This window comes from Pteropus vampyrus, unplaced genomic scaffold (genome assembly GCF_000151845.1).
Source record: "Pteropus vampyrus isolate Shadow unplaced genomic scaffold, Pvam_2.0 Scaffold135, whole genome shotgun sequence".
NCBI classification, from domain to species: domain Eukaryota; kingdom Metazoa; phylum Chordata; class Mammalia; order Chiroptera; family Pteropodidae; genus Pteropus; species Pteropus vampyrus.
This window is the reverse complement of record NW_011888916.1, coordinates 1,029,450-1,043,401: the sequence shown is the minus strand read 5'-3', so window position 1 is coordinate 1,043,401 and position 13,952 is coordinate 1,029,450. Positions and strand designations below refer to the sequence as shown.

General features: G+C 47.2%; 1 protein-coding gene across 11 annotated transcripts in view; it reads left to right on the top strand.

Moving 5' to 3' along the window:
* Positions 1–13,952, top strand: part of ERI3 (ERI1 exoribonuclease family member 3) — a 122,344-nt gene that overhangs the window by 37,361 nt on the left and 71,031 nt on the right. For all 11 annotated transcript variants that reach the window (XM_023535081.1, XM_023535079.1, XM_023535080.1 and 8 more), the window contains 2 exons: positions 75–134; positions 4,533–4,624. In XM_023535081.1, the coding sequence (XP_023390849.1) occupies positions 75–134; positions 4,533–4,624 (152 nt within the window). The remainder of the gene's footprint in view (positions 1–74; positions 135–4,532; positions 4,625–13,952) is intronic.

Here is a 13,952-nt window from a genome sequence, read left to right as displayed (position 1 = left end):
GGAAAAAACAGAAAGGAAAGGATCCAGTCCAGCTTTGAGTTTTCCACCCATTGGCTCTTTCTTTTTTCTTTCAGCTTACTGGGATTATTCAAGCCATGGTGGATGGTCAGCCAAGCCTGCAGCAAGTGCTTGAGGTAGGTTAAATGACCTTTAATTCCTGACCTGTGACCCCTTCCTGCTGCCTTTCTCTCCCTCCCCTCCTGAGATTGTAGCGTGTAATTTGACTATGATTATGGCTTGATTAGAATAACATTTGCTGTCACATCAGTGACATTCTGTTGAGAGTATTGAACCATTGATCTGTCATCTCCAGCTGTTCCCGTCAGGGTTACTGACAAGATGTCCGAGTGCTGCCAGGAGGCTGGCGGAGGGCCCCCTCCCCTTCCTGTGCTGGCCAGCTCAGGGCAGCTTGTGCTGGGCAGGTTGGGGAGTAGGGGAGCTGAGCTGTGGCACTGTGAGACTGGCCCCGGGGACTGGAGGTGTTTTTGTTTAGCTTTAGTGTTGGCTTCTTGTGGCATGTGAGCACTTCATTAACTCACCAGAACTCCCCATCGATGGCTTTTGTTTGCTGTCAGCTCCTGCAGGAGGTGCGGCTGGGCCCGCTTGCCCCACTGCAGCTTGCCGCAGGATGCATTGTGCCTGTCAGGGGTGCAGAGGCTACACTGGGTAATGATTCCTAATCAGAATAATTACAACAATTGCCTATGTGAGGGAAATCAAATTAAAGGCTTTAGAACCCTTGGCAGAGACCACACTTCTAGGATGTTCTCCTTGGGGAGCTGGAAAAGGTTAAGACGCTGTGTCTTGTGCTCTAGCCTAAGGGAACGAAGAAGGGCAGTGCGGGGCTTAGCCTGTCTCCTAGCCCCCCTCTGCCTGGGGGTTTTCAAGAGAGAGAAGGTTCCCTCCCACTCACTTCTCTAGGGGGAGGGGAGAAGAGAGAAGGCTATCCCACTGGGGAGAAAAATGCAGACTGAATTTCTTGGGGCTCCTCAGGATAGAGCCAGGGTCAGAGAGACAGCTTTAGGTGCATCCAGTGGCACCCAGTGGCAGAGCATCCCCCCGTCTCCGAGAGTGTGCAAGCCCAGGCTCTGTAACCAGTCAGGCTCTGGGCAGGGTCATGGTCAAGAAACCTGCAGTAGATTCGGGAAAGATAAACTCTGAAGTCTCCCAACCCCATTGACCCTCTTTTTCTTGACAGAAAATTCACTCCTGTAACTGAAGGGCCTCCTCAGCGTGGATTGATCCCTATAAGACCAGACTCAAGGAGAAAGAGGGGACCTCTCCTTACCTATATCCCAAACAGCATCCTCAGCTAGGGCCCGGCTCCTGAGAGAGGCCATAGGCAGCTTGTCCCTGGAATGTCTTGGGATGTCTTGGGAGGAAGATGCTTGTTCTGGGCTAGCACCAAACCAGGGCTATTGGGATTTTGAGATGTTTTTTTTCCAGTGGTACCAGTTGAGGGGGAGATGTGGGCTTCAGGAGGCATCCTCCCACTGACTTTAGGCCAACCCTGAAGAGAGGTGCTCAGAGGATTCTGAGTCTCACCCAGGAAGCTCTTTCTGCTACTTTAGCATGTTTTGTGGGGAAGAAGGGAGATTCCTGGCATCAGCCTGAATAGGGAGTCTCTGGCAAGACAAAAAGATCAGACCAGACTCTGTTTTGTCCCATTAGCCCTGAGTTAGTTACAGAGCTAAAGAGCTAACTTTTTGTCCTAACCAGAGTCCTGCGCAGGTGACCAGGTAGATGTTTGCCTGATTTGTTTGTTCTTTTTTTTTTTTTTTGTCTTTCTCTTTTTTCCCCTCCTTAACTTAGCTCATTTGGCCTGGCCATCCCCTTCTAGCACCCTTGTCCAGCCTGGAGCCGTTAGAGCTAGCAGGAGAGAGAGGGTACAGGAGTGAATGATAGTCCTTCCCTCACCCCAAAGCAAGATCACTGGATAGACTTTCTAGGCTCCTGAAAACCCATCTATCCATCCATCCACCCATGCATAATCTACCCCTCCATCTACCCATCTATACATCTGACTCGTTTTTTCTAGGTAGGCTCAGGCTGGGCTCCTCTAGACCTTCAGTATCTGAGGATGGGCTGGTCCAGTTGATTGGGGTTGTCTTGATGGTTCTTCCAACCCTTTATCCATTCAGGTGAAGAGGGAAGGAAAAGGATGGGCCTAATTCCAAATGTGGTTTCACTTCCTGAATAGGCTCATAGTAGGTGCTCACCAAATATCTGCTGCATGAGTGAATGGCCTAAGCCCTAAGCTTCCGAGGAAGTACCAGTGAGTATTAGGTACTTCTCATGGTGAAGGCCTGGTCTTGCGTTGCCTCCTGACAGTTCTGTCCTATTCTGCCGTCTTCAAGGACCACTATGCAGGTGTTGGGGTACTGGGAGCCCTTGTACATGGGGCACTTACTTGGAGATTTAAGACTGTTGAGCCAAAGTGTTAGGTGATGTAGGGAGCTCCAGGTTTGCCTTAACCTCGTTGTAAGTAAAATCTGCCTTATTTTCTTTAGCCGACCCTGGGGAAAGGATGCGTGCGTGCGTGCGTGCGTGCGTGCGTGTGTGTGTGTGTCTGTCTGTCTGTCTGTCTGTCTGTCTGTCTAAGCAAGGCATTAGGCCAAAGAAGCTGGGGAGACAAACCATTTCAGCAGTAGAAGGTCCAGAATTTAGCTACCAGGGAGACCCTCATACTGAGGAGGATTCTCTGGTACAATGGCTGTGAAGAGGGCCTGCATTGGGGAACAGCTCTGATGTTCCGGGAGGCCCGACTGCCACAGCCATGGAACTAGATCGGATCCTTGGCCCCACTCAAGGACCGCTTCAACATAGCTTACTTAGGCTTCTAGGATCTCTGGGATGTCCAGGGAGCTGGCTCACATCTGCCAGAAGTAGTTTTACTTCAAGATTTCCATGGGCTCTCCATTATCTGCTGGGCACACAAGGCCCTTCACAGTCTGGCTCAACCTAGTCCCCCAGCCTCAAATCCTGTCCCCCCTTTCTATACACTGTGGACTTTGGTCACATTACTCCTTTCTCATATTTTAATTGGTCTGCAAATATCTATTGAGAAGACACTGTGCTGGAATAGGGATTATGACAGTGAAGAAGACAGATTAAATTAGAGCCCCTGCCTTCATTGTGCTTATAGTCAGTGAGGAAGGCAGGCATTAAGCAGATAACTGCTTCTCAAATACAAAATGATTGGGCCTATGCCTCTGCCTGTAGTGTCCTTTCCTGTGTTCCACCCTGTTAAGCAGACCCAACTGTCAAGCCCCTAATTCAGTTATCTTTATGAAACCTTTATAACTCCTTTCCTTGTAACTGGTAGAGCTAGCCACTTCCTCCACTTGGTCCTATAGCAGTCTGGTCATTTATTCATTGCTTGCATCTATTATACTGTATTATGATGATCTGCCTCTCTCCCCTTCTCAGCCTACTGTGTGGTAGGCACTTAAATACATTATTATATTTAATTCTCAAAACAACCCTGTAAGGTTAGTCATCCTACCTCATTTTATAGATGAAGTAAACTGAAGTTCAAAGGGGTTAAATGACTTTTAAATGACTTCCCATCAGTGATACAGCCAGGATATGGAAGAGCCAAGGTTAGAACCCAGATGTGTCTGACTTTCAATCCTGCGTTTCTAACTACTAGCCTTTAAAAATAATCCTCTTGAGTGAGTGATGTGATCCGATGCACTTCTGCCCCATGCCTGGATCATTTGAAAAAGAGCGATGCTTCATGAATTCTTCATGGTAATTCTCTCATATGCTGATTTTAGTATTTATATTTCCAGTGTGAGTACAAATAATAAAACCCATCAAAGGGATGAAGGGAAAGATAGAATATGTTTGGGAGCAGTTTCTTTGCCTGTCTAGGAATCAAGCTGAGCCTTCAAAAGAATCTGCCAAATTTTAATCTTCAACCAGGAGAGGGAGAACATAAATCGGGGGCCAATTATGAGCTTGTAGTGCCTGGAGCAGGCAGTGCTATCCCAAGTCTCAAAATAGGGCTCCCACCCAGCAAAGGGGCTTCTTCTGCTAGACTTGTAGTGGGAATTAAGTTCACTTTCATTTGAGGAATAACTAAATTCATAAGTTTGGTTATTAAACATTTGGTGGGAGGATGAAATGAATAAGCGAATGAATGAACCTGTGGATTGGAGTCCCTGCTAGGGTCTTCCTTTCAGCCAGTTCTCATGGGTCAGGACAGCCTATGTCCGTGCTAGGCTATGCCTTTGTTTGAAGACCAAAAGTATTTGGACTGTCCTTATCCTGTCTGGGGCAGGCTGCCAGGTAATGGGGTGTGAAGGGGCTCCTTTCCCCCAACGCTTGGGCTTGTAGAATCTTCCTGCAAGTGCCTTCATAGTTCTGAGCCAAGGCTGAGAGCCCAGAGTGGAGCCGTGGCTGGATAAGATTACAATTTTCTCCTGCTCTGATTACAAGCAGCTTATCTGCGTTTCACTGTTGTGGCTCTTCACAGACTCAGGGAAAAAAAAGGAAAATCTCATCTGTTCTTGTTGTGTACTTTTCAGAGGGTCGATGAGTGGATGGCGAAGGAAGGCCTCTTAGATCCAAACGTCAAGTCAATTTTTGTCACCTGTGGAGATTGGGACTTAAAAGTCATGTGAGTATGATAAGGGCTACTTTTCTGGCAGGGCTTGGAAAACACGTTTAAATGTCCAAGCCTACAGAGCGGCTGGGTCAGAGAGTCCCTGGATCTTTGGGGCTGCCAGGGTGAAAAGAGGGTTGGGAGCCCTGCCTTCGGCCTCTGGAGCAGGGAGCGGACAGGTCAAGGACCCTGTTGAGACACGTTGTTGTTGGGGCATTCCTGCCTTTGCCAGGACTCACTGCTCAGGACAGCCCTTCAGTTGCAGGGCTACATGTCATTGCCCTGGAAGGAGGGAGTTAAAAGAGGGTCTTTATTTTTTAATCAAATATATAGTGTTTATTATGCTAAATGCTTTAGAAATAGCAACTTATTTTATAACCGTAGGTACTCTTATTATTTCTATTTTACAGATGAGTAAATTAGGGCACAGAGAGGTTAAGTAACTTGCCCAAGAACACACAGAGTCAGGATTCAAATCCAGGCAACTTGGCTCCAGGGTTCTTTCTCTTAACCATTATACTGTGCTACCTTCTTGTCTGGGATACAAGGCCCTGATCATCCAACTGAGAGCCTAGTGGTAAGATGAAAGAGGGCTGCTTCTAAGAAGCTTCCCAAGTCACCAGCCTCTTCTTTCCTCCTTTGTCCTCATTGCTTTTTCTTCTTTGTCTCCTGATCCTGCCCAGTTATGGAAGACATAACTGGTTCCTTTGCTGGGTTGACACTTCTGCCTCTTGTCTATCCTCATGGATACCTGGCTTCAGACAGCCCCTAGAGGGTGGAGGTGGTGGGGGCACTGTTTGCTGAGGATTGATAGAATCGATACCTCTGTGTTCTTTGTGACTGAAGCCGGCAGTAAGCATTATGTGCGTGTGTGTGTGTGTGTGTGTGCGCGCGCGCGTGTGCATGCGTGTGTACTTTTGAACATCGGGTGGCATGTTGGTTGGGGGTGGGGAGTAGTGGTTCTGGAGTGACATTTCCTACCAAATCAGGTATATCTTCTCACCAAGGGTCCTTTTTATGCCTTTTGGATGCTGGTTGTGGAGGTGAAGTTACGCATCTAGCTGGGTCTCAAGCCTGCAGTTGGATACCATCTCTCTAGGTGAGACAGGAAGAATAAGCCCAGCTCACATAAACACCCACACCTCATCTCTCCCCTCCCTGGGTCGCGTATACATACTGGTTGCACACCTCTGGGTTTGCACACATAGCTCCAGAGGATCTCTGCACTCCCAGATGACACTGATTTGTCAGGGAAAGCTTACAGGCTGGGCAGACATGAATCAGGAGGGTTCCAGGAAGAAGGTGAGGAGGAGGAAGGCTGTCGTCCTTGTTCATGGTGTCCTGGGCAGCTTTGAGCACTCGAAACAGAGAAGGGGCTTATGTGGAGCTCTGCAGCATAGAAGCTGTTTGGGGTACGGCAGGATGCAGGCTGATACCCAGAGTTCTGGGGCTCATGTGGCCCAGTCAGAAGGCGCAGTTTTTCCGGGTAGCCTCCCAGGACTCATTTTCCCAGTAGTTTTTTCTGTTTGGTGTGTTCATGTCCCAGGCACCCATATTTTGGAATCTCCTGTGTTAACTGTGATTGGCATGTATGTATATGTGTATATGAAAGTTTTCCTGTGCATGATGTTGGGAACTATCTGGCTGGGCCTCCTGAGCATGGAGTCTGGCCTATTCTGGCCTGTGGTGCCAGTTCAGCACTTGGCATGGTGAGCCCTGGTAGGTTTTAGAGACTTGGGAGGCCCCCTTGAATATTTACAAGTAATGATGTGATGTAATCAAGAAGATGTAATCAAGAGGAGAGATTGGGTTGTGGAATCCAAGCATATGAAAGGAAACCAAATTTTAATGAGCACGTATGATATCTCATTCATTCCTAACTATCTTCTCTGATAGGAGGTAGTATCTCCCTTTTATAGATAAAAAAAAAAAACAACAACAACAAAATTAAAAACTGAGGACCAAATTGGTAAAGGCACATAGCTAGACAAAATTGAATTCTAAGACCATGTAGCTTCCTAAAAAAAGGGGAGGGGGGTTGGGCAAACTCTGGACACTGGTTTGGGTTTGGATTGAAAGAGCCAGTGAAATTCTGAAAGAGCATGCAGGAAGAAGCAGATGTCAGGTGGCAGGGGTTGCGAGGAGAGCTCTGTGGCCGCCTTTTAGAAGCAAGACTCCGCATAACTGCTGGGAAGGCTCTTAATTAAATGTGTAACAAAATAAAAACAGCCAGAGAGGAAACCTAAGTAGTGCTGCGTGACAGTGCACAGCTTATCAGTGTTCCTGCAACCTCTCATCAGGTGGCTCGTCAGAGCCGTCGCCTTTTTATGTGCCTGGTAAAGGCTGCTGATGAGCCTGACAAGGATGGTGGTAAACTGACGCCCACAACTTGTTAGTGTGTGACTTCTTATTTTGACATCCATTTTCAGATTTAACTAAGTCTATGGAATTCAGAAAATATTTTCATTCCACACCCTAGTTTCCCAGAGCGGTGGCTCCTCATTGCTGTCTTCCCCTCTCTCCCAAACCCCACTCTCCCCCCAACCAGCTTCACATCACTTTTGCTGGAAAGGGCCTGATTAGTGAGGCACTGAGAAATGGGAACTGAAGTGGCAGCAGAAATCCCACTGGAGAAAAGAAATCTGCTCCCATCCTGACAAAATCATTCTATGTCCATCTTTTGTCAAAGCTGGATGAGTTGATACTCTGGCTTTACGTGGGCTTTGATGCTATAGTCACAGATCCTGCTTAGGTGGGTTTTAATTTAGTAAGTGTGAGTTTAATTTTCTTTCTAAACTCTTAAGGTATGATGCTTGTTCTGGCTTTAGTCAGTTTGCCTTCCCTGCCTGACCTACCTTTGCTTTGCTTTTCTAGGTGTTTCTTGAAGTCCCTCAGGGGGTTAGTATTCTTCCACCAATTTTCTCTCTTCTCTCCTTACCCAGGCAGGAATGTCTCTGTAAAGGGGTTCCATCTTTGGCATGGTAGGAGGGTAGGCTGGTGCAAAATGAGGTGTGAGACTTGCACAGGTGCTGCCCTTGAAGAACTCAGATTTTAGCCTATAGCTTGAAGATACAGATTCACCACCTGAACAGCAAAGTGGCTGAGAAGCTAGGCCAGAGCCTTTCCCAATTGTCTTTGGGTCTAAGGAGAGGGGCAGATTAGGAAGAAAGAAATATAGGGTAAGGGTAGAAAAGGAGGAGGAGGGTAGGGAAGAGCTGACATAAGGGCTCTCAGTGCATCCTGGGAATAGGCCCTTTGGAGAGGATCAAGGTAATCGGATTCTGGGGTCCGGGGCCTGCTCAGGGTCTGTTGAGCTCAGCCTCAGTTCTGGAATAGGGTTTTCTTCCCATTGGAGGTTGAACGTGTACATGCTATGCTGCCTTCTATGTGAGGTGTGCGTCCTACACCCCTCTGTTCATACTGTGCAGATGTGGGTTTTAGAAAGTCTGGAGATCAAAAGCTATTTGCTCACATTACCCAGTACACAGTTTTCTTGGATCTTGGAGGGCATGTACTCGATAGGGACTGCTGAGGGTACCCTCAGGGCTGTAGTCAAGTGGCCAAGACTATTGAAGAGCAGAGACTGTAGTTGCCTGAAGTCCCATAGTGATGGAACCACACACCTGGGAGAAAACAGTAGGGTAGTGACTATCCTGTGTATGTGTGTGTTGCCAGGGGGTAGAATATAGACATAGCTCAAAGGCTAGGCCCTCTTGGCATCATTCAGCAGAGTTGACCACTTCATCCTTTTTAAAATGCTCTTTATCTTTGCTTTTCTTTTGTGTGTCTCCTTTTTCTCTGGCTTTTCCTTCACAGTGTCTTACAGATGCTTTTTTCTTAAATTTTGTATTTCTTAAATATTGGTATTTCTTTGCTCTCTGTCCTATCTGTCTTGTCTTATTCTGTACACTCACACTTACCAGAGTGATCTCATCTTTTGCCGTAGCTTCAACTACCTCTGTGTGCTTATGTCTTCTAATCTTTTTTTGCAACTGAGAAATGGAAACTGACATGGCAGCAGACATCCCACTGGAGAAAAGACACTGCGCAATCTGCCCTCTGAACTCCAAGCCTTCATATCCAGCTACCTATTCTCTATCCCCACTTAGATGTCCACAGGCCCTTTAAAGCTCAGGGGTTATCTTTCTCCCAATACTAGACCTCTAGCATTCACTCAGATAATGACTGATACCATCTACTCAGTAGTTCTGACAGAAACCTGAGAATCATCCTTGATTCCTTTCTCTAGCCACAACAGATTAATTGCCAAATACAGTTGATTCTTCCTCCCAAAGGCTTCTCAAAGTTGTTGCCTTCTTTCCATCTCCATTTCCACTGTCTTAGTTAAGGTCACCGTATTCTTCTTGGATTATTACGAAAGTCTTCTCACTAGTCTCTGACTCCAGTTTTGTGTATTCTATTTCATTCTCATAATTGCAGCAGATTTTGTCATATCTCGCTTAACACCCTTCAGAGCTTCTCTTTGTCCTCAAGGTAAAGTCACACTGTTTATTGAGGCTTTCAAAGCTCTTGCTTACTTCTCTAGTCTCATCTCTGAATACTGTTTATGCATCCCCCACCCCTGCTAGGTGCTCTAGCCACTTCTTAAGTATCCCTTTAACATCTTTCTCTAGGTGTCTTCCTGGAGAAAGCACATGGAGCACATGTACTTATTCATACATTAAATTGTATCGTAGCTGCTTCTACTTGTGTCTTTTACTAGATAGTGAGCATTGTTGTAACCCTAGGACAGTGCTGGACATGTAGTAGTTGTTCAGTAAATACTTATTGAATAAATGACCAGTAAATGATGGAGTGGGCCTGTGGAATCCCTGGCAGAGGGCAGGTACTGGGTAGATTCAGGGAGAATGGAACAGAGAGAAAATCATGGGCCTTCCTGCACCAGCCAGAGTGTACGGGGTTAGAGAACTATGCTGCCTATGCCAAGAAGCTCCTGGATTTTCTCACTGTCAGCATTGCATTTTGGCCCCTCCGTGGTGGATACTGAATGAGATGTCCCTCAGGCCTGGACCATGGAAGAAGTTTGGTTCTAGGAGCAGTGTGAAGGGCTTTCTCTGAGAGATTTGTGCCTTTGGGAGGGAGGGCTGGGACTACTCTAGGAAAGTTTACATCAGACAATAAAGATAGCCACCATTTATTGAGTACGCCTTACAAACCAGGAGTTCTCCTGTGCTATTTATATATTATCTCATTTAATCCTTACCACAACCCTACAAGTTTTTTTATTACCATTTTTTAAACAAATGAGGAAACGAGGGGTGGGGGAGCTCAGAGAGGTAGGTAATTTGTCAAGGGCATGCAACCAGTTTGTGGCAGAACAGGAATTTGAACCTTCGCATTCTGACTTTAGAACCCATGTGTTGAACCACTGTGCCATCTGACCATCTGCTCTGTCTTCCTTCATGACCTGTGGCTTTGTTATTGATGGGAATGCTGTTCCTCCTGTCCTTTGTTTGCAGTGAGTGGCAGAGCCTTGTGATGTCTTCTGATATCTTGGCTGGTCTGGTGGAGGTCTGGACTTTTATGTTCATTTGATGTCAGGGCATAGTTGGCCAGGAGGTGTGGTGGGGGATGATTTAGGACTGTCAAGGAGAGCCTCCTTGCAGAGTGACAAATGAATGAATCCTCATATCTGTTTTAAGGAAACCATTGCCTGTATCGCTTTGGGTACCTCTGTCCCATAGTATGTTTGAAGATATGTGGGGCATCTCATTGTGTCACTAAGCCATTAAGAGCTTTGGCCCTTGCCCATGCGTGTGCCAGTGAGTCCCAGCACTGAGCTGCATCACCTTTGATTAGCAGCCTGCTGGGGTAAGGGGCTTGAGTAAGAACTTCCTGGCAGTACTGACTTGTCTCATTTCCTGATACTTTTATCTGTCACTGCAAGCGCTTGGGTTCTCCTCTTGAACTAATTAAGTTTGCATGTGTTTAGACACATTGCCAAATAGGGCTTAGCAAAGCGGAACTGAGCTACATCTCTTTCTGAGTAGAGAAGGAAGAGTATATGGATGCTCCCCCACGAGTGCCTGGCAGAAGCATGGATGCTATGGAGTGGGTGTGTGTATAGACGATAGGCATTCTGCCCTGGCCCTCCCAAGGACATAGCAGGTCTGCAAAGCAACCTTCGGATTGGCTGGTAGGAGCAGGTAAGGCCTAATTAGTGAATTGGGCATTCTAAGAGAGCAGAGGCTGGATAGAGGGCAGGCTCTGAAGTATGCTTTTTCTCCCAAGCACAAGCAAAACAATGTCAAGTTTAGTGGGATGTTTATGGGGAGTTTGTAGGGCTGTGTGCTGTTTGCTGCCCCGCCCCGAACCTACCTAGGCCTAAAGCCACCAGTGTGACTAGCAGAGTGCAGGTGATCTTTCTAGGGCTGTGAGAAGTACATTGGAAACACAGACAACTGATGGCCCAAGTTTTCCTTTTTGCATAGCAGACTCCAGTTCCCCAACTCAGTCTCGTGATCCGTGTGAGGTGGAGTCATGAGGGAGATTGAGAGGAGGAGAGTTGTATTGACCTGAATCTCCCCACGCCAGAGGTGGGGTTCAGCCCAGTGGCTCATCATAAGGAGGTGATGGCTGACAGCATGTTTTTGTGTCACACTGATGCCTGCCTGCCTTTTCCCTTGTGCTGGGTGGCCTGAGGCCTGAGATACCCTATGGCAGAACATACCTGGATCCTGTCCAGACAGCAGATATGGGGGCATTACTACATTGTGGACTCCTTCTCTGACATAGGGAGTACGGGTATTTTCTACAGAAAGCAGAAGAGCCAACTGACAACTATGGTCAAGGCCTTGGTCCCATAGCTCTGAGGCCAGTGGGTCAGCTTCCTGGTCATAAAGAGTTTCACTCAGGCCAGGCTTCCAGTGTACAAGAAGTATGTATAGGGGGTGAGGAGAGGGTTCTGGAGGTTGTATAGGAATTCTGGGCCTTCAAGCTGCAGCCAAAGCCCAGAGAGAACAAGAACCAGATCTTCTGCCCTCCCTTCAGCTTCCCTAGAGCCCACTCGTCAGCAGAGGTGCATTGGGTTAGCCCCAAGAAGGCAGCTTGAGTTGATGGGGTCATGTTTCAGCTGCAGCTAATCCAAGTCACTCGATATAAATCTGTCTCTGCTGCTTCTCCCCTCCCTCCCATCCCCAACCCACAGACAGGGAAATGAATCCCGGCCCTCGCCCTGAATACATCATGGCAGGCCTGCCTCTAATGAGAGAGGGCCATTCATTGTGGGGTGAAGCTCCCTGCAGAGCCTGGGATGCCATTAATTAAAGAAGAGCCACCTGAAGCCAGTCGTGCGGTGCAACCTGCCACGCTCAGATGGAGTGGTGGTGGGGTAGCCTCGTTAGCCTGATAGCTCCTTGGGCGGAGAGTTCTTGGGTTTGGAGGAGCGAGGAGGCACCCTGCTTTCACCTGAGAGCTGACATGCCTCTGGGGCCAGCGTCCTCACAAACACTGGAGAGATTCCTCCTGCATATTTCCTGGGGTCTAGCATTGGCATAAAGGGCCTCCTGATTGCGAGCTTGGCCAGGAACTATTCATTTCCTATGGGCAGGCCCTAGGGCAAGAGCAGGTTTCTGTGGAGACTGAGCAGGCTCCTGTTTCCCCTACCTGTGCCTCCTTTTCCACTCCTCTCCATGTGGTCTTGGAGCTGCAGGTCAACAGGCAGCTCAGCCTGCATCCTTCCCTCAGAGCCTGAGTTTGTGGAAGTTGGTCTGCTCTGGAAGGACTCGGGGCCTAGAGGGACCCTGGGGGAGATGCTTGTTGTCTCCTTAGCAGACAGAGCCTCTGGTGTCAATTTCTGGGCACTTCTAGGCTAAAGGGTAGGACTCTAGTAGCAGCCTCATCTTGGTGATTATAGGAACCCCTGGAATGGAAGTTTTGCTCAGCTAAAATCCTGATAAAAGATAAAGATATTTATGTAGTAATCAGGCTTTGAGATATTTTGGTATTGGGAGCCTCATGCTTTGGTCTGCTTCAGAGCTGCTGACTGGATGGCTCTTAACTGCTTAGCTGGTCCCCAAGCAAGTGTTTCTGCCTAGGTTCTAGTCCCTGGACTTACAGATGGAGCGCCCCTTGACTATCTGTGAGGGTGTTATTGCCTCCTTGCTGGCAAGAGGGGGGCCGTAGGTACTGAGACCTTTGCTGCCAGAGTTGGGATAGCTCACCCAGTCTCTGCCTGGCTTGTCAGGAAGACAGATTGGTCTTGCGTCTGTTTCTTTTTAAGGAAATTTTTAGAAGTGGTTCTGTGCTCTGTGGCAGAATTTGATAGGCTGCTTCAGAGAGCCTAAGAACCAGCTGGGGATCTGATCCATCTCTGCTTATTAGAGCTCACCTGGTATGCAATAGAGACTGCACAGGGCTTCCTACTAGGCCATGACACTTAGGACTTGGGCTATACTCCTTTGTGTTTTTGAATGTTTTTGGATATTCCGAGGCCTTGGTCACTTACTTGGGCCCTCTGTCCTCTGGCAGACAGAGAGTAAAGGCTGAAGGGCTTGTGCCGTGAACTCAAGGAGGAGCCACTGTTGCTCCTGGAAATTTTTTTTCCTTTGGATTAGATATTTTTACGCTTTTTTAAAACTCTTTGTGTGACTCTTGAGAGACAACTTTTATTTTCCATCTGTTTTAGAAATCGAGGTATAAAATAGATACAGTAGGGTGCACACAGTATACAAATGTAAAGTGTACAGCTCGTTATATTTTCGTACAAGTATATGCCTAGGTAACCACCACCCAGATCAGGATAAAGAACATTTTCCATCCTCCCGGAAAGTTTCTTTGTGCCCCCACCCCAGTCGGTAACGCCCTCTCCCTGACACTGTTCTGACTTATATTAGTTTTTATTTATTTAGTTTTGCTTGTTCTTGACATTCATACAAATGGAATCATACAAGATGTACTCTTCTGTGTCTGACTTTCTTTGCTCAGCATAACATACGAGAGATTCATCCATGTTGTTTTATTGCTGTGTAATATTTCATTAAGTTACTTGCTATACTGCAGTTTATTCTTTTGTCGAACTACCTACCTTCTTTAGCCTTTCAATACATATTTGTTGAATGAGTATGTGGATGTTCAATCTGATATGAGAACCCCTCTAGGCTTATCAGCTTGTCCCAATCCCCTTCATCTTTTAAAACGTAATTCCAGCCTCTTGGACACTTGTTCTTTCCTGTCTCTTCTGGAATCCGCACTGGCTTCCTTCTTCTCTGAACTCCTGTGATAGGGAAAGGCTTGCCCCAGGCCTCTGGAAGTGGGCTTTGAGACATACTGACTCATTTATTCTTTCAGAAGATGTTTTTTGAATACTCATTATATGCCTTGC